Source organism: Schistocerca nitens, chromosome 8 (genome assembly GCF_023898315.1).
Source record: "Schistocerca nitens isolate TAMUIC-IGC-003100 chromosome 8, iqSchNite1.1, whole genome shotgun sequence".
In the NCBI taxonomy this organism is placed as follows: Eukaryota; Metazoa; Arthropoda; class Insecta; order Orthoptera; family Acrididae; genus Schistocerca; species Schistocerca nitens.
This window is the reverse complement of record NC_064621.1, coordinates 510,578,512-510,603,874: the sequence shown is the minus strand read 5'-3', so window position 1 is coordinate 510,603,874 and position 25,363 is coordinate 510,578,512. Positions and strand designations below refer to the sequence as shown.

General features: G+C 42.8%; 1 protein-coding gene across 4 annotated transcripts in view; it reads right to left on the bottom strand.

The window, feature by feature from the left end:
- The window catches only part of LOC126198762 (transcription factor Sox-5-like), a 1,065,309-nt gene that overhangs the window by 282,984 nt on the left and 756,962 nt on the right, over positions 1–25,363 (bottom strand). The window contains exon 1 of one of the 4 annotated variants that reach the window (XM_049935321.1): positions 13,683–13,829. The exons of the other annotated variants lie outside the window; for them this stretch is intronic. Coding sequence (XP_049791278.1) covers positions 13,683–13,729 — 47 coding nt within the window. The 5' untranslated portion in view covers positions 13,730–13,829. Of the gene's footprint in view, positions 1–13,682; positions 13,830–25,363 lie in introns of those variants that run through there. 4 annotated transcript variants of the gene reach the window in all.

The window sequence follows — 25,363 nt, the reverse complement described above, 5'->3', positions numbered from 1 at the left end:
TAGTATTAGTGAGTGACCAAGAATTGAATTATCGCAACAGGTCGGGGCTGGTGTTGGGTCCGTGTTGCTGGAACAGTGCCTTATATAACTGCACTTGATTTTATGAAGCTGGGCTAAGTCATGGAGTGGCCTGATTGTATTCTAGAGAGAGGCTTTAAATGATTCAATTGTCAGTTTATGTGTCTTTGTACTTGACTGTATGTTACCTTGTTATTACAGAGTAGATCATGTATGTTTGTACGTGTTGTCCGCCCTGTCTTTACTTAAGGTGTTGGTTGTAATTGGGTGTGGTTGTACCACCTGATGAACTAGTGTATGGTGTTGCAGGATTATTTTCAGTGTCCCCTATGTAAAGCTAGTTTAGTGGGCGGACGCAGGTATTATGAACGGTATGTGTAAAACGGTATGCGTATATCTACCTTATGCTAGGGTTTCTGTGGTACGTTTTATGGTACTCCCTTGAAGTTTTATTTGTTACTGTGAGATGAAAAAAAGCAAGGAAACTGTTTATTATTTCAAAAGTAGTCGCCATAACTATCACTATATTTATCCCCTTGTGAGACAAGACGTCATTGCCTTCATGGAAAAATGTCTGCGTTTGAAATAATAAAGGGTTTACTTACTTTATTTTCCATCTGCCTTGTTTTCGCTTGACTGCCCCTTGTGTTTCGGAAAAATAGGGCGCGAATTCTTGCCTCTGCTTTGTTTGCTGGAATTGTAAGTTTTTGGTTAGCAAATTAGTGTTACTTAAGAGCCCACACTTGTATAACACTCAGCCAAACGTTACTCCCGCCGAAATCTTGCGCCACATTTCGACTGAACTTAAATGTTCCTACTAAGAATATTCGTAGTTTTCTTTTTACTCTTAAAATAAGTCACAATGGAGCTTCATTAAAATATAGCGCTCTTTATTGCAGAAAACAAGGGAGGTTTTTTCAGTCATAATTTGTTTGTAGTAGTGATGTATAGTTTGTATAGTCCCACTACAAATACAATACAGATCACTTTCCAGTAATTCATAACCATGATTTTATGTATTGCTGGTGAATCATTAGAATATCTTCTCATCTGCAGATGTCTGCCCAGCTGATGAAGCGCAAACAAGATTTATGCTCGTATTAACAGCAGCATGGTTTCTATACAGTTTGTTTCATACAGACAGAAATAACACTTGCGCTTTCTTTATCGGGGCATAACACCGCAGTACACGTATTAATACAGTGTCCACCGATCGTAAACAAAGCAGTAACATCCGTACATGCAGTAAGCAGTAACATCCGTGCATGCAGTAGATCGTTTTCAAGTCAACCTGTAAGCGTATCCGCAAAGGCATTTTGTCATCGAATTTGAAACATGCAATTTGGCACAACTCATTAAGAAACGGCCGAACTCCACAGCAAAATCTTATTGAATAAAGCTAAAGACTTTAGATTACAAATTTATGAACATATTGCGACATCACATTTAACGTATTTAACCGGTTATTAACTTAGACTATTTCAGTCCGTTTGTGATAGTAACGCAATGTTGTGTTTACTTTTCATCGCGGTTGCTAGTTTAATAGGTTGATAAAGAAAAACGGAAAAAAGATCGTAGCGGCTGTTCTGAGTATGTTAAAAAAATTTGGACCAGTGAAAGTAGTTGTAACTGCATGTTGCGATTCACAATATTATCGTTTGTGGAAACAGAGGAATTTTTGCTGAGCAACTACATCGGATGAACCGAAAAATAGTGCGCCTAGGAAAAATCACGTGCTGCTCCTTAATTTTATTTAAGTAGTCAGGGGCACAGAACAGCCGAAACGGCTTATAACGACGGCAGATACGTAAATCAGTCGTTAAGTTGGTTGCACGGCCTTGTCTCAAAGTTATGGCCACTGCTCTGCCCATTCCTTCACCTTCACAGAACGTCGCCGGAGTGAAGTCGCGGCACGAAGGCAGCCGGCGCACTCCTCTGCCAGCGGAGCACACCTCGCCGCGAGAAACCAAACACAGGGCGGGCCGCGGCCGCGGGCGCACATCCCCACAAATACCGCCGCGTGCGACTGCTACCTGTATTTCCGCGAGGGGAAATATACGGGCCGTCATAATTATATTGTAGCAATATACAATGCGGCCAGCGCCTGAACCAACGCGTAAATCATATTCTCTGTTTGCTCAGCTCCGAATGTGTGCGTCTGCTGGGGGGAGAATTTACGGCGGCGTGCGCGACTGTTAACGATTAAAAATAGAATGAAAGGGCGAAAAAGATGAAATGCAGGCAGGAATCTGGAACACCGAAAATACATAAGCGGATACGTGTGCTGGCTTTTTATTCCCGCGGCGGCAATGGACCGACAGGGAGATGAGGTGGGGGAACGCCTGATCTCGTGCATGGAGTTGATCACAGAGACGCCTGTACGTAGAACACCAAACAGAGAGTCTCAGGAAATTCACGAAAGCTAAAAGTCGAAATCGTTTGCATAAAACATCCAACCCCCCCATGAACCATGGACCTTGCCGTTGGTGGGGAGGCTTGCGTGCCTCAGCGATACAGATGGCCGGACCGTAGGTTTAACCACAACGGAGGGGTATCTGTTGAGAGGCCAGACAAACATGTGGTTCCTGAAGAGGGGCAGCAGCCTTTTCAGTAGTTGCAGGGGCAACAGTCTGGATGATTGACTGATCTGGCCTTGTAAAATTAACCAAAACGGCCTTGCTGTGCTGGTACTGCGAACGGCTGAAAGCAAGGGGAAACTACAGCCGTAATTTTTCCCGAGGACATGCAGCTTTACTGTATGATTAAATGATGATGGCGTCCTCTTGGGTAAAATATTCCGGAGGTAAAATAGTCCCCCATTCGGATCTCCGGGCGGGGACTACTCAAGAGGACGTCGTTATCAGGAGAAAGAAAACTGGCATTCTACGGATCGGAGCGTGGAATGTCAGATCCCTTAATCGGGCAGGTAGGTTAGAAAATTTAAAAATGGAAATGGATAGGTTAAAGTTAGATATAGTGGGAATTAGTGAAGTTCGGTGGCAGGAGGAACAAGACTTTTGGTCAGGTGATTACAGGGTTATAAATACAAAATCAAATAGGAGTAATGCAGGAGTAGGTTTAATAATGAATAAAAAAAATAGGAGTGCGGGTTAGCTACTACAAACAGCATAGTGAACCCATTATTGTGGCCAAGATAGACACAAAGCCCATGCCTACTACAGTAGTACAAGTTTATATGCCAACTAGCTCTGCAGATGATGAAGAAATTGATGAAATGTATGACGAGATAAAAGAAATTATTCAGGTAGTGAAGGGAGACGAAAATTTAATAGTCATGGGTGACTGGAATTCGTCAGTAGGAAAAGGGAGAGAAGGAAACATAGTAGGTGAATATGGATTGGGGGGAAGAAATGGAAGAGGAAGCCGTCTGGCAGAATTTTGCACAGAGCATAACTTAATCATAGCTAACACTTGGTTCAAGAATCATAAAAGAAGGTTGTATACCTGTAAGAATCCTGGAGATACTAAAAGGTATCAAATAGATTATATAATGGTAAGACAGAGATTTAGGAACCAGGTTTTAAATTGTAAGACATTTCCAGGGGCAGATGTGGATTCTGACCACAATCTATTGGTTATGAACTGCAGATTGAAACTGAAGAAACTGCAAAAAGGTGGGAATTTAAGGAGATGGGACTGGATAAACTGAAAGAACCAGAGGTTGTAGAGAGTTTCAGGGAGAGCATAAGGGAATAATTGACAGGAATGGGGGAAAGAAATACAGTAGAAGAAGAATGGGTAGCTCTGAGGGACGAAGTAGTGAAGGCAGCAGACGATCAAGTAGGTAAAAAGACGAGGGCTAATAGAAATCCTTGGATAACAGAAGAAATATTGAATTTAATTGATGAAAGGAGAAACTATAAAAACGCAGTAAATGAAGCAGGCAAATAGCATTAGAAAATTTAAAAAGGGAAATGGATAGGTTAAAGTTAGATATAGTGGGAATTAGTGAAGTTCGCTGGCAGGAGGAACAAGACTTTTGGTCAGGTGATTACAGGGTTATAAATACAAAATCAAGACCAAAAGATCAATACACTAAGCAGATTCAGAAGGATGTAGGTTGCAGTAGGTACTGGGAGATGAAGAAGCTTGCACAGGATAGAGTAGCATGGAGAGCTGCATCAAACCAGTCTCAGGACTGAAGACCACAACAACAAACGTCTCAAAAACGAGATCGACAGGAAGTGCAAAATGGCTAAGCAGGGATGGCTAGAGGACAAATGTAAGGATGTAGAGGCTTGTCTCACTAGGGGTATGATAGATACTGCCTACAGGAAAATTAAAGAGACCTTTGGAGAGAAGAGAACCACTTGTATGAATATCAAGAGCTCAGATGGCAACCCAGTTCTAAGCAAAGAAGGGAAGGCAGAGAGGTGGAAGGAGTATATAGAGGGTTTATACAAGGGCGATGTACTTGAGGACAATATTATGGAAATGGAAGAGGATGTAGATGAAGATAAAATGGGAGATAAGATACTGCGTGAAGAGTTTGACAGAACACTGAAAGACCTGAGTCGAAACAAGGCCCCGGGAGTAGACAACATTCCATTAGAACTACTGATGGCCTTGGGAGAGCCAGTCATGACAAAACTCTACCATCTGGTGAGCAAGATGTATGAGACAGGCGAAATACCCACAGACTTCAAGAAGAATATAATAATTCCAATCCCAAAGAAAGCAGGTGTTGACAGATGTGAAAATTACCGAACTATCAGTTTAATAAGTCACAGGTGCAAAATACTAACGCGAATTCTTTACAGACGAATGGAAAAACTGGTAGAAGCGGACCTCGGGGAAGATCAGTTTGGATTCCGTAGAAATGTTGGAACACGTGAGGCAATACTAACCTTACGACTTATCTTAGAAGAAAGATTAAGAAAAGGCAAACCTACGTTTCTAGCATTTGTAGACTTAGAGAAAGCTTTTGACAACGTTAACTGGAATACTCTCTTTCAAATTCTGAAGGTGGCAGGGGTAAAATACAGGGAGCGAAAGGCTATTTACAATTTGTACAGAAACCAGATGGCAGTTATAAGAGTCGAGGGGCATGAAAGGGAAGCAGTGGTTGGGAAAGGAGTGAGACAGGGTTGTAGCATCTCCGCGATGTTATTCAATCTGTATATTGAGCAAGCAGTAAAGGAAACAAAAGAAAAATTCGGAGTAGGTATTAAAATTCATGGAGAAGAAGTAAAAACTTTGAGGTTCGCCGATGACATTGTAATTCTGTCAGAGACAGCAAAGGACTTGCAAGAGTAGTTGAACAGAATGGACAGTGTCTTGAAAGTAGGGTATAAGATGAACATCAACAAAAGCAAAACGAGGATAATGGAATGTAGTCAGATTAAATCGGGTGATGCTGAGGGGATTAGATTGGGAAATGAGACACTTAAAGTAGTAAAGGAGTTTTGCTATTTAGGGAGCAAAATAACTGATGATGGTCGAAGTAGAGAGGATATAAAATGGCAAGGAAAGCGTTTCTGAAGACGAGAAATTTGTTAACATCGAGTATAGATTTAAGTGTCACGAAGTCGTTTCTGAAAGTATTTGTATGGAGTGTAGCCATGTATGGAAGTGAAACGTGGACAATAACCAGTTTAGACAAGAAGAGAATAGAAGCTTTTGAAATGTGGTGCTACAGAAGAATGCTGAAGATAAGGTGGGTAGATCACGTAACTAATGAGGAGGTATTGAATAGGATTGGGGAGAAGAGAAGTTCGTGGCACAACTTGACTAGAAGAAGGGATCGGTTGGTAGGACATGTTTTGAGGCATCAAGGGATCACAAATTTAGCATTGGAGGGCAGCGTGGAGGGTAAAAATCGTAGAGGGAGACCAAGAGATCAATACACTAAGCAGATTCAGAAGGATGTAGGTTGCAGTAGGTACTGGGAGATGAAGAAGCTTGCACAGGATAGAGTAGCATGGAGAGCTGCATCAAACCAGTCTCAGGACTGAAGACCACAACAACAACAACAAAACATCCAAATAAAGAATTTCGTCAGAAAATTATTTTTCTGTTTTTTAGTGTTTTGTACTTACAAGAGCATACTACAGAGAAGCCGGCCGAAGTGGCCGTGCGGTTAAAAGCGCTGCAGTCTGAACCGCAAGACCGCTACGGTCGCAGGTTCGAATCCTGCCTCGGGCATGGATGTTTGTGATGTCCTTAGGTTAGTTAGGTTTAACTAGTTCTAAGTTCTAGGGGACTAATGACCTCAGCAGTTGAGTCCCATAGTGCTCAGAGCCATTTGAACCATTTGAACTACAGAGAAAATAAGCACTGTGCAAATTTAACTGTGCTGGCGTCAGCATATTAAAGTATTTGACACCTGCACTAGAACAATCCAACAGAACGCTACAGCACAATTATCACCACGGCAGCTTCGACGAGAGGTACTTCTTTCAAAGTCAGACAGAAAAGAAACTCTCTATTTGTTCTCTCATTTCTAATCTCTTTTTCTTTCATTCCATTATCGCTGTGTTTTTGTTTTAGTTATTTGTCCCTTCTCACAGATTCTCCTCCTTCCTTCTTGTATTCATTTGTTTCTCCAGTTTCTTTTACTTTTCTTTATACGGAAGGAAAAACTTAAAAATTGGCCTGGAAAATATATCCTTCACCTTAAGATAGCCAGCCCAACCTAAATAATCTGCCCCAGTTGCAAAATAACGTATCTTCCGGTCCAGATTTATTTTGTCCAGCCTGTACATACAGATGTCACAGCCCAAAATACTGCTGCTTTTTCTTACAATCTTAAGATTCTATTTAGTCTGAGCCTGACTTCTATAGTTTGTGCTATATCATAACGTCAGCTGTAAAAGGAGTCACGCGGATGACGCTAGGATGGCTAATTCTAGAGTATTGTTCAAGCGTTTGGTGGCCTAAGCAAGAAGGCATGACAACAGACAACTATGTTGGTCGCCATTTCCTCAGAGTCTGCATAGAGAGTTTCGTAACATCCTGTAGGTATACATCTGTGTGTATCTGTTGTGTGTATTAGCCACACGCTAAATAAATAATTCCAAAATGAATGCATTTATTTTTACGTTTATACTAGTGTAGTTGAAAAAGCTCCGCCTCCGTAGCTGAGTGGTTAGCGTAGATCGCTTCCATGTGGAGGATCAGGGCTCACTCCCCGGTACTGCCAAGGACTTTTCCTTGGCACGAGGACTGATAGGGGTGCACTCAGCCTTGTGAAGCCAACTGAGGATTGAGCAGTATCTGGAAATCGGCAAAACGGGCGGGAGAGCGATGTGCTAATCTCATATTCCTCCATATCGCATCAGTATGACGTCGTGTGGCAGAAGATGAAGGCGGGCGATCGACATTCCTTGGGCCTCTAGGGTTTGGGCGAGGAGTTCATAGACGATTAGGTCCCCGTAACAGCGTTGTAGACAGGTCTTCTGCGTAAATGACTTGACGGAAGTGAGTGAGGTAATAGCCACCGCCAGCCCACAGGATCTAATCTGTGCATCTCATTTGTACACGTGCGTGTCGAACCTCTGGGAGGAGACCGCAGCGCCATCAGGGCGCGAGAGGCGTAATATGAGTGTCCTAGCGAGGAAGACGTTTCCCTAAATCAAATCAAGAGCGATTGCCCAATCAGGGCGGCGACCGCTTCATTTGGCCGCCTCGCCTCATTACGCACCGTGGGGTGGAGGCCAGGCCAAGCAGGCAGGCCAGCTGCGGTGGCCGGCTGCTCATTTCCGGGCCACGGCGCCTGCCTGATTAACTTCCTCCTCAGCATTAGCGGACCGCCGCTATTTCTGGCGCCGTGGTTTCCGGGGACAATCGCCGGGACGTTTGGTTTTCATTTACCTGACACCATTGTGGCTTCTTTTCCGGAGGCCTGCATTAATGGCGATTCTAGCCTCTTAATCTGCCCCGAGGCCCAAGTCGTTAAGTCCTGCTTACTCAGAGATGCTAAACGGAAATGTAGCAGGTCTTAATCTTCGAATTCTCGACGGTGTAATGAGCCTTCTTCTCCCTAACTGAGCAGATGGCTTTCAGGGAAAGGTCGGGCAGTATCAGACACTGGCAGTATCGGACAACTGTTTCTAAACTTTAGCGCTGGTGACAGCACCTATCGCAGCGTGAATTATGGAGAAACAAGACCACTCAAGCGATTTTGAATCAAAACAACAATGAATTTCGCTGTTCTATGTTTTATTTGCAAGTAAGTAATATTATATTTGATTATATCTTTATAGATACAACTTACATTGCCGGCCGCGGAGGCCGAGCGGTTCTAGGCGCTTCAGTCCGGAACCGCGCGACTGCTACGGTCGCAGGTTCGAATCCTGCCTCGGGCATGGATGTGTGTGATGTCCTTACGTTAGTTAGGTTTAAGTGGTTCTAAGTTCTAGGGGACTGATGACCTCAGATGTTAAGTCCCATAGTGCTCAGAGCCATTCGAACAACTTACATTATTCTCTATGTTGCAGGCTGCAACAGTGTCTAGCTCAAGTAATAACGTTGGGAATGTTAAACTACTCGCAACGGTACGTTCGGGTTGTGTCGGAAAAAGCAGTTTCGGGTTATATCGGACAAAAAGGATAGCATAAAAGCTTAAATTTTTATGGTTTGTTCTTTAACAGACAAAGATGGAGAAGTCAGAACGAAAATGGGGTAAAAATAACGTGAAGGAAGCCGTAGAGTAAGTCAGACATCTTGGAACGGCAATCAGGGCGAGCGAGTGACAAATACTCAGTTGCAAGAAGTATCTAAGTGATAGACTTTACTGGTAAACAAACAGGTGACCGTGAAACCTGTTTTAAGAAATAATAATTTTATTTTTCGAGAACACTAAGTAATGAACAGGAAACAATACTCTTCGTTCGTGTTAACTATTTAGATCGCCAGCTTACCTTTGAGTAAAGTTAAGTTTTTAAATCTACTGCAAAAATGCTGCTGAACATAAAGCACCGATTCCATAACATAGAAATGACAGTAGATAAAGGCTTTTGCAATGATCTTATGAAAAGACGTGAAGAATAAAGGCTGAGGACAGCTGTATCCACGAATCTGCAGCGTGCAGCAGGTCTAGAAAGGAACAAGTTGACAGATTCTTTAACAAATTTGGTGAGCTGATATACAATCAGTTACGGTCCAATCAAAACTTTTTGTGTAACAAAAATGTCATTTTTACCAATAGCAATTTGATGTCCAATGTAATTCTCCTAAAACTTAAACGGTGAAAATGCTAAATGTAGAAGAAGTATTAAAAAATCAATGAACGTATATTCTTACGATCGAGTTTTATCATAGGAGGAAGTGCGTCTCACAGTATTGTTTACTGTAAAGAATGACCCAATGTAACTTTCAAAAACCTCACGCGACCAATACTTCCTTACAGAGGACTACCAACATTCTTTCTTCCGCCGTACTATTCGCAAATGGAATAGAGAAGGGCAAATGATACCGGAAAACGCAGACATGTAGATTTGCTTACTATAGAAGAACGACGAGAGATAACGTCGTGGGACAAATCGCAAATTTCTGTGGAGCTTGTAATGGAATGAGGACATAATATGTCGAGCGATTCGATCAAATGACGACCTGGATTTCTTTTGCGAGAAACGGTACAGCTACCACATTACTCTCGCTCGTTCCCTAACAACTAAATCATTACGCGCTTTTGCAAACGTCACGAATCAGGTTTTACGTGCCACGGGCCTTGCTTTTATTCCGGTGGTCACTGAATCGGTGAAAACTGTCTGCTACTCACTCTAATTAACCGGGCCGAGGTTTTTATCTAGTCAGTTCATAGAATATCTCTTGCGTTTTTTCCCTAAAAAACTCACTACTTTTGTTTGTATTTACTTAAACGAAAACATTTTTCAGGATTTCGCCATGGTCAAACTACAATTTCCTCATGTTTAAGCATTTATGGGAACAGCGATTCAAATAAGCGCCAGACCAACCACTTTTATATTTCCAGTGATTTCCATAAAAACACTAATTATTTTACTATACTGCAATATCATTTGTACAATGTTTCCATTAATACATACGGCCAGACAAGTTTTGCCATGTTCTTGTAGCCAAGAAGATGACAAAAATGTGTCGAATTCGATCTAGCTGTGATATAATAAAATTATCCGGCCATGAGCAATCGCTATGCCGCCTCCATTATTGCTTTTCTAAATAAAAGGAATACCGACTGTTGGGGTTACAATCATCAACTTCACTTACCCTTTTTACAAAACACTGTGTTGCAGATGTTACTGTTGCCATCCTTATTATGGGTGACATTTTAATACATTTTGTCATCTAAAACTTATAATGTGTGATACTCTCGCACAGGGCCTGCTTTCTGCAAAACGAAGACTTAGCCTAAATCTGAAAATAGAATAATTTGAGTTATTTAAATTAATGTCTGTGATTTAATTGCTACTTGTATGAAATTGGTTTTGTAATTATGTTTACTTCTGTTCGAAATTCATTTATGATCGTGTTTTTCCAGTTTTTACGAAAGCGTGCCTTCTTACGACTGAAAGCGTAAGTCTTGAGTTGGAATTTTTAGTATTCACGAGTGTGAGAAAAATTTTCTATTACTTCAACGTACTTTTGTTTACGTTTGCTGTTTGCAAAACAATGCCTGCTGCAATATTTACGAGTGCTACCTACCCATCTGTTCCGCCATCTTGTTTTTTGTGTTCTTGGCGGGTATTTCGAGAGGTGTTTTGCATTCATTGTTTAAGTCATGGCGCTAAAACTACCACAGACAGCATCAAACGTAAGTTGCAAAACTAATAAACAATGTATTCTCACTCTCAGATATATTAAACATTCCAATTCAGGTAATATGTTTTAAAAATTACAATACATCGCCGTGAATCTGGAAAAACGTTATAAAAATCAATGCCTTAAGAGAAATATAATTATCGAACAGATTAGCAAAAGTATTAAGTAAATTACTATAGTACAAACAGTGAAAATATAAGTATCCCCGCTATTGGACGAACTCTTCGTTCCGCAGAAAGTATGTCAAAGTAAAGGTTACAAACTATATTTATACCTGTTATAAATAAAGCATAGAACAACACGAATCATTGAACGTGACGCTAAGGCATGTGATTCGTAAGAACTGTTGGCGAAATTGGTTATCATACTTGAAATGAACGTATTTGTTTATCAAACAATATTTATCTTTTACAGAAAAATGAAGAGACAGCGACTGAGAATGGTTTAACAGCATCGAAATGTGCGTGGGAAACAGTGAATAAGAAGAAATGTATCATGCTCATGGCGGAGCCCTAAAATAAATTTTTTTCATATTTCATCATTCCCCTGAAAAGAATTATTTTTTGAGTTCTTGTACGTCTGCTACAAGTTTTAGCAAATTTCTCCCGGCTCTTATTCTCATTCAGGCTTCTATCGTCTACCGAGCGCTCTCTGCTTATGCCAGGCGATCGTCCAGTTTCATCTGTAGTGCACGTCCAATTAAGCCGCGTTGCTTCACCTGTGACTGCCGCACTTCCGTGCCAGATACGTTATCTGTGGCGCATGCGTACTGAGTTTCGCACTACTTCTTCTTCCTGTGCCTTGCGTCTCGAGAAATAAATAGATATGCATGTACACCCACGAGGCAGTCATCGACTAGCGTTGGCAATAACTGGGAAGCAGTCGGGCAGTTTATCGTAAGCAGCATCAAAGATAATCCGAATGCGTAGAGGATAGGTGACAGGACATTCTCTTCACTGGGAAACCTTCAAACATCAGGTTCGTCGCAGGTTGTCTGAAAATACTTCAGGAGTGAACAAGCACAGTATGTTAAGTATGGTTCCTTCCCAGCGCTATCTAACTGATATGTTCCACGCTGGTAATACACATCAATGACCAAAGTTTTAGCACAATGGCTTGTCATTGACGTAAATCTGCACCGTCTTTGCTTTCGGTCAAGACAGTTTATTCTACATGACAACACTTAATTTCACATTGTCCGTGCACATGTCATGAGTCGCACGTTAACGAAAGAGCTCAAAAACTGTATCATTCTTATTTGTAGAATTGCATTTGTGACATACCGCCGGTTCAATGTTATGAAACATATGCGTTTGGCCTAACGGTGGCAGATGTAGAATTTCATTAAAAATGGCAAACGTCAAGCAATTGGAATGGTGTACAAAACAGAAACCGAGTAGAGCAAGAAACTGTGGTGAAACATAACTGCCTGGTTCATTGGTTGACAGGTATAATAAAATAATTACATTATGAGAGAAGATCATGTCAATACATGTATGGTTTTAATAGAACACACGTTCACATTTGAATTCGTTGTGAGTTCTGTAATCGATAACAGACCACGGCAAGAATGTTAGCTTCATGCTAATCTCTGCAGTGCAAATTTCTCACGCCTCGTGAATAAACAGTAGTAAAATAGTTTCTTGTCTTCCAATTTTAACCATAATAAGTGCCGTGCCCTCTTTTCCCGGACGTACATCTTAATTCTGCGCAGAAAACAAGACTGTTTACGCGCAAAGATTTCTCTTATCGCAGCGATTGCGCTACTTAGCTTAAAGCAGCGAAGTCCTTCGTCAAATTGCGATATGTAGCTGAGGCCAGCATCAACACACGGTATTTGTACAGTAGTACTCCCAACTCCAAGTTGCTACTAATTCTTCAAAGTAGTCTTATGAATGGTTTGATTGGTGCGTAGCCGAGCAACGGTGATGTGTAAGCTTATTAGCCCTCTGTCACGAAGGCTCTACACGTAGCGTTGATATTCTGCAGCCACGTGGCGTACAGCGCTGGGGCCTGTCGGATTCCACACTGTGCCATGACCAGCTTTTTGGAAGACACCAGTATTTATTTGCTAGCACAATGTTGGATTAAAATATATCGAGTAGCGTTCCAGCAACGAATGGCGATGTTACGCAAGAAGTAGATTAAACAAATCCACATTTAGTGACCTCAACGTTTAATGGACGTTAACTCTAAGGTTTGCTTTATTTTTCGGTAACTGGAAATGGAAGTTTAATCAGACTGAAGAAATTTCAGCTGAATTTGTAACATGATATTTGCAGTGGAACGGCTGTTTTCTGGAGCACAATATGCGATAGGATTAATCTATCATGGGCGTCACAGTACGTCTTTTTCATGAAGACAACTGTTTCTTGTCCCATACAGTGTAAGCTGGCAAAGTTATTATGACCCTCGACTCTCATTTCGGAAGCCAAATCTCCGTCCGGTCACCACGATTTACGTTGTCCCATCTATTCGCTTAAGACTAATACCGCTATGGCGCTTTTGTGGAGGGCTCTGTAGCTTTCCTTCTCCATCCCTTCCTCTACGCTAGCTTCTGTTCCGTTGGGATGTTAAATCTCAACCTTCCTTCTATTCTTTTCATGCTGTTAGTCGCAAAGCACACACAGAAATCTTTCTGGCCTTCCATCTGGTTTTTATCTATACTTTCCTTTTTTTATTTGTAAATTTGTAGAAGTAAATATCTTCAAACTTCGAAATTTCGAATGCCGAAAAAGAAATTGTTTGTGTCAAAAAAACTTCTAAAACATTATTACTCTGCAGATTTGAGAAGCGGGTGTAGTTTAATGATAGGCGATAAGACGCTGTCTCATTTGGGTCCGGCGATACCAGGGGAAATCACATCAAAATAAAAAAAAATGTAGAAATATAACTGTACGCACCTTTTCGAAACATGTTCGGCTATTATCGGCAGTCGCTCGTTGCACATTTTTAAGCTGTAAACGAGAAACACATGGTAGGCACTGTGGTTGGGTGGACGTGTCGCTGCTGCCGCTGGTCGCTGACTGTGCCCGGACTTTGTGTTACTCCATAGCAGACGGAAAATACTAAATGAGCAGTCCCAGCGCCGCGCAGCTGATAAACCAGTGTTGCGGTTGTGCTCTTCCGATACGGAGACCATAAACAAGGCAGAGAGTGCGGGGTAGAGGGAGGCGGAGGTGTTGGTGGGAGGGGGAGGGGGGGGAGGTGTTGGCACAACAAAGGCTCTGTTGGCGCCACGAGGTCAGTGAGTGCGCCGGCTCGTGCTGGCGTGTACCTGACGGTTGCCTTCCCCGCAGGGGCTGCGTCATCCGATAGCCCTACGTGGCGTGCTTTCGCTGTAGCGCAGCAGTACAAAACAAACTTTTGCACTACGGCTTGCATCTGGTGTTGCAAATTCGCATCTTCTGTAAAACTGCGAAATTCTGCACAGTGAAATAAGTAGAATTAGCTGACCTCAGTTATTCGAGGAGTAAAATGCTGTGCCCCGTATAGTAATGACTTTGGTTGGCACACAGAAGCGTAAAATCCTAACTTGAGAACAATGCTTTGAATCCCTTCGTTCAACTTTTTTATAGGAATGATGTCATGCAACACCTTAAAGGGCTATGCAGTTTATTCTTTATTGTGCGACTGATTTCGGTCAAAGAACGACCGACCATTATTCAGCTCACTTCATGGATACGGGAAAATTTCAGGCGAAAAGGCTGTTTGAAAGTTATAGTAAAGCATTAAGCAATATCTACAGATTTTTGTTAACCGCAAGAGTTACATATGTACATAAAAATACAATATCAGAACTGCAAAATTTATAAATAATGGTTAGTCGTGCATGGTCTGTCAACTACATGTGACTATCCAAGGAGTAGACAACTGTTAGCATAGAAACATCGCTGACGTTTAAATACTGTAGATTTACCTCTAATCAATTGACCCTCATGACTAGTATTACCTTTCTAACAATATATCAGAAAATTTCCAATTTATTTATTTGTTTTTCAGTTTGAGTTTTTTTATTCAAAATGGAATTCGGTTCTTTAAGCAAAACTAAAAAACAAAAAATATGTTGAATATTTTCGTGATATCTTCTTACAAAGGTAATACTGCTCGTTAGGCCAACTGATTAAAGCTAAACCTACAACATTTACAGATTAGCGATAAATAATAAGTGTTGTGTGACTAGGGCCTCCCGTCGGGTATAACGTTCGCCGGGTGCAAGTCTTTCGATTTGACGCCACTTCGGCGACTTGCACGTCGATGGAGATGAAATGATGATGATGATGATTAGGACAACACAACACCCAGTCCCTGAGTGGAGAAAATCTCCTACCCAGCCGGGAATCGAACCCGGGCCCTTAGGATTGACATTCTGTCGCGCTGACCACTCAGCTACCGGGGGTGGACAGATTAGCGATGTGTTACGCTAACGGTTGCTCATGTCTCTTTGCCGTTTTGTTTTGCGTATGCCTGGAATAGTTGCCTGTATATGACTCTCAGTGCATCTACCTCTGCATTACTCAACAGTATTTTTAAATACTATACTGACATTTTACTTTTTATGTATGTATGCAACTCTCGCTGTTAACAAAAATCTGTAGGTATTGCTTGTGTATTTACTTCAATTCTCAAACATCCTCTTCACGTCGAATATACCCGTATCCACGACGTGCGTACGCCAGGTGCTGGAAAATGGTTTTTGAATGACACCGGTCGCACTATAAAGAATAAATTGAATAGAGGCTTAAGGTGTTACTCAAGCGCCTTTAGGAAAGACTGTTTTCTGGTGTGCTTGTTATGAAGGACAGCTGAAAGGTAGGTATTTAACAACGGAGGTTGTTAGAAACCCTACTGGTGGACGTAAGCGAACAGCTGTCAACAGTAACAGTTTTCCGTCAACGTCACAAGAGCCTCTCGGGCCAAGCCACCTCGTCCGGCATTCGCCAGACCTTTCGCTCCTCCCTGGCCGCAGGCCACAATCGCTGCGGCAGTAGTCACCTGAGGCGCTCCGTACGGGGCGCGGGCGCCACTCTGCATCTCATTTCCTCAAGGAGCCGCCGGGAGATGGACTCCATTTCCTCGCAGTAATGCAGCACCGCGTCTTAGCTTTCTGCCGAAAGTCGCCAATTACCGCGCTAATGAACGGGAAAATTAAGGTTAAACCATTCGCCCCACGCAAGTCCCCTGTAGCGGCGGGAAGGGGGAGGAGGGGAGAGGAGCTGTGAGGGACGTGGATGCGGGGAGAAGTTGCCCTCTGGCGCCCCCTTTTCCTCAGGCCGCTCGTCTTTTGTTGTGAAGGGAATGCGCTGCAACAGCACATTTCCATAAATGCTGTTCTGTTGTTCGAAATGAACTGCAAAGAACTGTCCTTCTGAAACGGATGAAAAATGTATCTCGAAGGCAAAATCAGGAAAGTGAAACTGTTGGATATTTTATTAAATGCGTGACACACAACTGTGTGTATGTTCTTTATTACCTCTACCGGTTCCTGTCAATTACCATCATCACAGTACTTCTATACAGCAAAAAAGTATAAACTAGCGGAAATACGTACGGTTGGTCTAACCTTACATTTACAAAAATTCAACACTGCTCGACATCAAGTTGCTTCTTTTCAGACGTACGCTCTTTTGCACAAAATAGCGAATCCGTGTGATTGTGCAGAAAACGTCGACTTTCCAAGGGAAAGAGCTTCCTAGGTGCTGCACTTTACTTTTGAATTTTATTAAAACACATTTCGGGGACGGGAAGAGGCAGAGGTGCTCCAGCGCATCCCTGCAGTATGGTTGCTGGCGGTCAATGTCGGGCATTCGAGAACTGAAGTTTTCGTATTATAGAGAACTGACGTCGAGTATTCCATTGCTATATCCGGAAACGAGTCCTCTCGTTTGACGTTTATGACCGTCTTGTGTTAGCATCAGTCGAAATTTTCAGTCTGGAACCGCGCGACCGCTACGGTCGCAGGTTCGAATGGTTCAAATGGCTCTGAGCACTATGGGACTCAACTGCTGAGGTCATTAGTCCCCTAGAACTTAGAACTAGTTAAACCTAACTAACCTAAGGACATCACACACATCCATGCCCGAGGCAGGATTCGAACCTGCGACCGTAGCGGTCTCGCGGTTCCAGACTGCAGCGCCAGAACCGCGCGGCCACTTCAGCCGGCGCAGGTTCGAATCCTGCCTCGGGCATGGATGTGTGTGATGTCCTTAGGTTAGTTAGGTTTAAGTAGTTCTAAGTTCTAGGGGACTGATGGCCTCAGAAGTTAAGTCCCATAGTGCTCAGAGCCATTTGAACCATTTTTTTGAGGGCAGTTGTTCCGCAAACAATAACGTTACGCTGAAAGGCGCATATTAAAAAGAAAAGAAACAATATTAAATCAGCACCTATATTACTAAACCGTTATTACGGAGTCCAATACCGGCTGCATCTTAACTATGTAACGGCTTCCGGGGCCAACAAAAATTTGGTTTTCAGTATTTTACATAATTATTGACCGAATTTAAAAACTTAAAATGCTCTCATAAACTACTCATTACGAGATGTAATCTAATGTTAAAATTTTTAACTTACTAAGACAATTATTAAGATAGATACAGAGTGCTTTTTATTGAGGAATTTAACTTAAGGCGTACCAATTACCCAGAATATATTCATGCGATATTTGAGAGTGATAGCAATTTGTAACTTTGAAGAAAGTTTATATATAATATCAAACCCTTATGAAACTTTTCGTAACTGATGCCGCTATCTCCTCCCCCAGCCCCCCCCCCCCCCCGACCACCCCCCCCCCCATATACAAAATGATCAAAGGAAAGTAGTTTATCGCTTATTATATTTTCGCTGTTCATGTAGTTAAATATCAGCATCAACCAAGACGTTTTTATTTATCACTACTTTACTGTCGACTCTATTTACAAAACATTTTGGAACGAGTATCCATACATAGGAATGAATATAGCTGAAAAATTATTGTACGGCACATAGTTCAGGACATAATCTAAAAATGGTTGTATTTATGTATGTTCCACATCGCCTCCTAAACCAAACCTGGGACACACATCATCATCATCATCAGAAGTGGGGGGAAGGGGTGGAGGAGCGGGCGGCGGCGCCGGGGGGGGGGGGGGGGGGAGGGACTGAAGTGTGACCCACGCACGAAGATCCACACTTTCTTGACTCAGTATTTCAGAAAAAGAGTTCTTAATGACAAACTGCCTATTGGCTTCTGTCTCGGGTTCTTCGGCCGACGTTCATCTAATGATTTTTCTGACGTTTCGCCAGCACGAGTGGCTGGCATTGTCAAAGCTTCACCCTCCATTGCCGGTGGTGAACTGGAGGCGAGCTCGCGGCCGCAGACTATATGTACCTGGCGCGCCAACGTCCGAGGGCTTCTCCGCGGTCATTTCCGGTGCGGTTCTCCTCTTGCTACCTGCGACGGTCGTTCGCTGTAGTACGGGAAGCCAGGATCCGTTTACCTTAAGGCTTTAGATGAACGTCGGCCGAAGAACCCGAGACAGAAGCCAATAGGCAGTTTGTCAACAAGTGGCCACGAAAGCCTTAACAATTTTGTAGTTCTTAATGACCTACAACATTTTTAACACGTATTTTCAAACCGCGGCAAAACTTTTTCTTGCTGACACCACCACAAAACGATTAAAGAAAAAGAGTTTATTGCTTACATTTTCGCTGATGATGCAGTAAAACTGCAGCATCAAGCAAGACGTTTTAACTTATTTCTTCTTTAATACTAACTGCACTGAAGACGCGTTTCGCATTCAGTATTCAATTTTGCAGTCCGTTTTCACATCTGCCACTAAATGTGCCTGCAAAATTATATCATTTAACGACACATACACCATGTGATCAAAAGTATCCAGACACCTGGCTGAAAATGACTTACAAGTGCATGGCCCCCTCCATCGGTAATGCTGGAATTCAATATGGTGTTGGCCCACCCTTAGCCTTGATGACATTTTCCACTCTCGCAGGAATACGTTCAATCAGGTGCTAGAAGGTTTCTTGGGGAATGACAGCCCATTCTTCATGGAGTGCTGCACTGAGGAGAGGTATCGATGTCGGTCGGTGAGGCCTGGCACGAAGTCGGCGTTCCAAAACATCCCAAAGGTGTTCTACAGGTCAGGACTCTGTGCAGGCCAGTCCACTACAGGAATGTTATTGTCGTGTAACCACTCCGTCACAGACCATGCATTATGAACAGATGCTCGATCGTGTTGAAAGATGCAATCGCCATCCCAGAATTGCTCTTCAACAGTGGGAAGAAAGAAGGTACTTAAAACATCAGTTTGGGCCTGTGTTGTGATAGTGCCACGCAACACAAGAAGGGGTGCATGCTTCCTCTATGAAAAACACGACCACACCATAACACCACCGCCTCCGAATTTTACTGTTAGCTCTAAACACGCTGGCAGACGATGTCCACCGGGCATTTGCTATACCCACACCATGCCATCGGAACGCCACATTGTGTACCGTGATCCGTCACTCCACACAACGGTTTTCCACTGTTCAATCGTCCAATGTTTGCGCTCCTTACACCAAGCGAGACGTTGTTTGGCATTTATCGGTGTGATGTATGGCTTATGAGCAGCCGCTCGACCATCAAATCCAAGTTTTCTCACCTCCCGTCTAACTGTCACAGTACTTGCAGAGGATCCTGATGCAATTTGGAATTCTTGTGTGATGGTCTGGATAGATGTCTGCCTATAAAACATTACGATCGTCTTCAACTGTCGGCGGTCTCTGTCAGTCAACAGACGAGGTCAACCTGTACGCTTTTGTGCTGTACATGTCCCTTCACGTTTCCACTTCACTATCACGTCGGAAACAGTGGACCTAGGGATGTTTAGAAGTTGGACATCTCGCATACAGACGTATGACCAAGTGACACCCAATCACCTGACCACGTTCGAAGTCCGTTGAGTTCCACAGATAGCCCCATTCTGCACTCTCACGATGTCTAATGACTATTGAGGTCGCTGATATGGAGTACCTCGCAGTAGGTGGCAGCACATTGCACCTAATACGAACACTTATGATTTTGGTGGTGTCCGGATACTTTTGATCACATGATGTAGTTCAGGAGATATGACGTTATAAACACTGATATGGGTAAATAACTGTCGCATTACACATGATGTTTATGCATGACGTTGAAATGTATTACTGCTTTGCTATTTATTCTGTTCACAGCGTATTTCACTGACAGTGTCTACATATTCCAATGAATGTACCTGCAAAATCATAGCACTGTACGACACATAGGCTAGGAGGAGTGAAGTCACAAACATTTAGCTGCATGGAAATAAAATGCAGGGCGAAATTTGCTATACAATTGTACAGACATATGTGAAATATGTTAAATATAAATGTACATGTGACATGTGCGTATGCGGGAAAAGCCACGGTAAAATGCTCCTTCTAAACTCCTGGATCTATTTAACCAAACTTGGTATCCGCAGTACTTACCCTCTGGAAAGAAATACTTGGTGAATAAGAACCAGCTACCTCGTATTGGGATGGGGGTGATAACATGTGAGGAGATGGACACAGATATGGGTAAGAGGACATGGACAGAGAGGGAAAGGGAGAAAACACAGAAAGGAGGGAGGAGGGGCCGGAGAGGGAGGAGGGAGAGGAGGAGATGGGAGGAGGAACGAAAGAGGAAGAGATGGCCAGTAAGAGGGACGAAGAAGTGATGAACAGAGAGAGGAAAAGGGAGAGATAGAGAGGGTAAGGAAGAGACGAAGGAGGGAAAAGGATATGGACAAAGAGGGGATGTGCAGATGGATAGCGAAAGGAAGAAGGAGGAGATGGCCAGAGACAGGGCGAGGAAGGGATAGACAGAGAGAGGTTAGGTTAGGTTAGTAGTGTTTAACGTCCCGTCGACAACGAGGTCATTAGAGACGGAGCGCAAGCTCTGTTTAGGGAAGGATGGGGGAAGGAAATCGGCCGTGACCTTTCAAAGGAACCATCCCGGCATTTGCCTGAAACGATTTAGGGAAATCACGGAAAACCTAAATCAGGATGGCCGGAGACGGGATTGAACCGTCGTCCTCCCGAATGCGAGTCCAGTGTGCTAACCACTGCGCCACCTCGCTCGGTACAGAGAGAGGAGGAGGAGTCGGACAGAGAGACGGAAAGGAGGAAACGGAAAGGGAAAAAAGGGAGAGATATACAGGGGAGAGAGAAGGAGACGGACAGAGAAGGGAAAGAAGGGGAACGGGCAGAGAAAGGGGAGAGAAGGAGATGGACGGAGGAAGGAAGGAAGAGGAGGAGATGGACAGAGATAGGAAGAAATGGACTGAGAGAGAAGGAGGAGGAGATGGATTGGGAGGGGCATGAGGACATGGACAGAGAGTGGGGGGAAGATTGGAATATACATATACCTGGTTGCGTAAAATGGGGCTCAAATAACACAGACTATATTCATTCAGTTTCTAGAATTCTGTACCTCAATCGGTGAAAACGCAAATCTTAAGAGGATCACATTGTTCTCTGTCTCTCTGTCTGCCCGACCGACTGTTAAAAACCCTTTTTCTTGGGAACAGGCGGACGTATCAAGTTACATACTAAGGTCTACAATCCATTGGTGGTGTAAAAAAAAATTGAAGTTTCTAAGTCAATGCAATCAAAAGATTTTTGTGACAAATTTTGATACTCAAAGACTCATTCATTAAAATATGTAGGGCACTTCCGGTTGACATTGAACAATGAAATTTGGAAAGAAGCAAGTTTGAAAGTACAAGTAAAGGAAGAAATCAGAAAATTGTTAATTTGTAATTATGCCACACGAAAAAATGGTTCTTTTGTCATTTGTAATTCGTCATCAGGCTTAAAATTAAAACATTCTCGAAAGTCTTGGAATCCCTGATACCGATATCTTGTCAGTATCAATGTCGACATCAAGTAAAAATCGTCGAGATTATCGATTCACGAAACTGATGAAGCTTCTATATCTGTAATTAAGTTTTTACGGAACCCTCAGTGCGCGAGTCCTACTCGCAGCTGGCCAATTTTTTATAAAGAGAGCACTTAGAGACTTAATACAGACTTTAAACAACATTTCGAACCTTTGCTAAACATTTATCGCATGCTTGAAGTCAAACGTTTAACACATTAACTTATTTTTAAAGTAATCATGCGACTGAAGCTGTTTCCTACATAGGAATTCCATTCTTTAAAGAATCGGGCCTTTATTGGCAGCTTATTTTTTCAGTAACCTAACTCCACGAATTCTGATTATAAATAATATTTTAGTTATAAAAATAAGTATCTTTTCCCTAAAATCACATGAGAAAGCCCAACAAAGAACGTATCCTAATTCATAAACTTTCTTAAAAATTTTGTACTAAAAGTAAAAGGTTTTGTGAAAATAATTTATGAATCGGATGTAGTTTTGCTTCACTTAAACGCAACTGTTCTCGACGGAGCCGCAGCAGACTGCATTGAAATCACGCATTATGGACGCAGACACGCTAGATCTACGCTGGAGAACCGAAAACTTTACGAGTACTGCCGTCAGCATGACCAAAGCGCGCGATGTCGCTGCCAGTTCTGATGTACTCGTAGCAGTTGCTTGGATAGGAAATCGATTCGTTTTCGTTCTCGAAGTTGAAAGGAACATGACGGTTTAAGTTAACGTCGGAGCACAAGCTGACATTGGAAGGAAAGGAAGTCCGCCGAGTCTTTTTCAAAGGAACCATCGTGGCATGTGCTTTAATTTATGTTTGCAAACCACAGAAAATCAAAATCCGGATGGTCGGACGGGGATTCGAAGCGCTCTACTCCCGAGTGGGAGTCCTCTGCCTCCCTACTACGCCACCCCGCTGGGAACTTCGCACCGGAGGCTGATGAACACTCTGCTCCTGACGCACCTGCCCGGCCGCGTTTCTCGTGAAGCGCCGTTTGAGACCGAGCAACCGCCCGCCGTCCCGAGGGCTCGCAGCTGACCGCAGCCGCGGCCGCGGCTGCTATTCTGGACCGCTTTACTGTGCTTCCTAGGAGGCGTGCCGCTAAAAACTATTCCGGCGGCCGGCCTTTTGTCTGCTTTAATTGCGCGCCGTATGACGGCGGCAACGACAATGGGTAGGCGGAAGGCGCAAGGCGCCCGGAAATAGGAGAGGGACGCGTGCTAGTGGCAGCGCAGGCCGCAGGTGCTGGGTTCGCCTCAGCACAGCCTCATACTGCGCTCTTCTGTAACGCGGCAGCCGGGGTCCTCACAGCAGCAAGCGACAGTGTGAGGACAAAATACAATCTACGGCAACCCAATGAGAGAAGGAAGTCGCTAAACGATACAGAAAAGAAAAAAAATTCCTAAAAGACATTTTAGGGGTAGATTCGAGGCATAAAATCGGGGAGTAGAACAAGAATATCGCGACTTGTGATGGTCCGACTACATCGCCGTACGTGAGCCTTTTTCATTTCCTCTTGCAAAGTAATAGGGCTACGACGATACTGGAAAAAGCGATGGCAAATTAGCTACAATTGTTCTAGTAAATTATGTATCGTCGCGCCGTAGTTTTAGTGTTTTCTCTTTAACGTCTTGTCGACATCGAGCTCATTAGAGACGAAGCAGAAGCTCCGATTAGGGAAGGATGTGGGAGGAAATCGGCCGTGCCTTTTCAAAGGAACCATCCTGGTGTTTGTCTGAGGCGATTTAGGGAAATCCACGCCAAAAAAGGACTCACTGCATAACTTAGTACCTGGTCGAAAGCAGCGTGAGCGGTGGCGGCAGCCAAAGAACGTCCGGAGACCACGGAAGTATTGAAGCAGATCTGAGTTAAACTAGAGTCCCACAGTTTTCCTGGAACTTCGCTATTGCAACGCCGCCAAGCTGCTGGCATGTGTAAATACAATGCGAAACGACTGTGTATAAGGAGTGGAGAACTACATTCAGAATGCAAAAGAAGCCGTATTTCGGGGTTTAATATGTCAATATAAACTGAAGCAGTTTCAGTTAGATTTCTCATACGTGAAGGAATGTTATTGTTTATCAAGGACAGAGAATTACCAAAATACGCTTAACTGATGATACAACGGTGGTAGCGGAAAATGAATAGGAATTGTGTGGTGAGCTAAATGTAATGGAACATGTAGTAGTTGTAGTTTAAGATATGCATACAAATTAGAAGAAAGCGTCACAGTTGGACACGCTGGAGGACTAAATGTTGCAGCCGGGAATGAGAATCTTGAAGGTATATATACATTTTTGAGATACCTGGGAAGCAAAACAGATACACATGATCTCTACACTCAAGGGAAAGAAGCAAGTACAAGGCTAAAAGGGCGTTTATAAGAAGAAGTAGCTTCTATCTCCAACAACGTAAAAATCGTGACTAGATTTGAATGTATTAAAGTGAGTTTGAAATCCGCAAAGAAAATCATAAAATGAATTACCATTGGTGCAAAGCTTCAGAAAGAACATGCCAAGCACGCCGATAAACTTGCAGTCATTTCATTTTGAATTTTTTAACACATCAGGCTACAATTTATTTCTCGTCTTAAAGCATTTTCGACGATACGATTACGACTCTGCTACTATGAACCGTATACATTACACTGCACTGAGATTTCATTATTGTATGTTGAAATTAACAGGAGACGGAATGTTACTTTAATTAAAATTTACAATTCGTATTGGAAAAATCACCGCAACGTTTAGTGATGAGGAAATATAGAAGTAACTGCCTTGAAACGAAGAAGAACGCAATTTATGTCATACCATTCTTCTGTAACTACATGCCGGCCGGTTGGAAAGGTAGCGTCCCTTCAGCTGCCAAAAGATTGCATTTTTCTTTTTTTTTTTCTTTTTTGCCCTATAGCTTTTCGCTAAACTATCTGCACGCCAGTCACTGTGTTGCATTGTATTCGTGTGAGACTGACGTAATGTTATTGGCTATGCCAGGGCAGATTATTTGATTGAAATTGTTATTAACATCGAATGAAATATTTAGAACCGTGGCACAAACGATCGAAGGACCAGCTAGGGACCGGATTCTGAAGAGTTAAGGGTAGTGGCCACCTAATCGGTTGCCGTCACCTCAAATATGAGGCAACATACAATAAAATGTAGGAAGCAGACTGATTCAAGTTTTAACACGTGTAGAATCGCCCAATTTCACACATAGCTAGTGGGCCAGAGCTGCATGTAATGCTCTCTCATGGCAAGTACATAGTCTGTGGTATGGATTTTTACTTTTACCTCCTAAGCAATATACAGTTTCCTTTCTGTCGGGAGAATGTTTTGCTCCGGGTGCTTGCTATTAGTAATGGAAAGTTTAATTTCAAGGTTGAAACCGCACTACAGTTCTTAAACCGAAGTCTCACTTTCTTAAAGATAAAGAATTGTCGCCTTCTCAGTCGTGCTATCAGCTTGTCAGTGATGTAGTGTGCCTTCCTATTCAGATTTGGCCTAATTTATACATTTATTTTTTGTGTGTATAACTCGTGATAAATTTCTCAGTAATAAAAGTAACATTGGCCGCAGAACTAAATTCAGTATGTGTGTTACTGATATATTACAATAGATGAAAATGTATACTAAGTAAGAAATGTCTTTGTATCA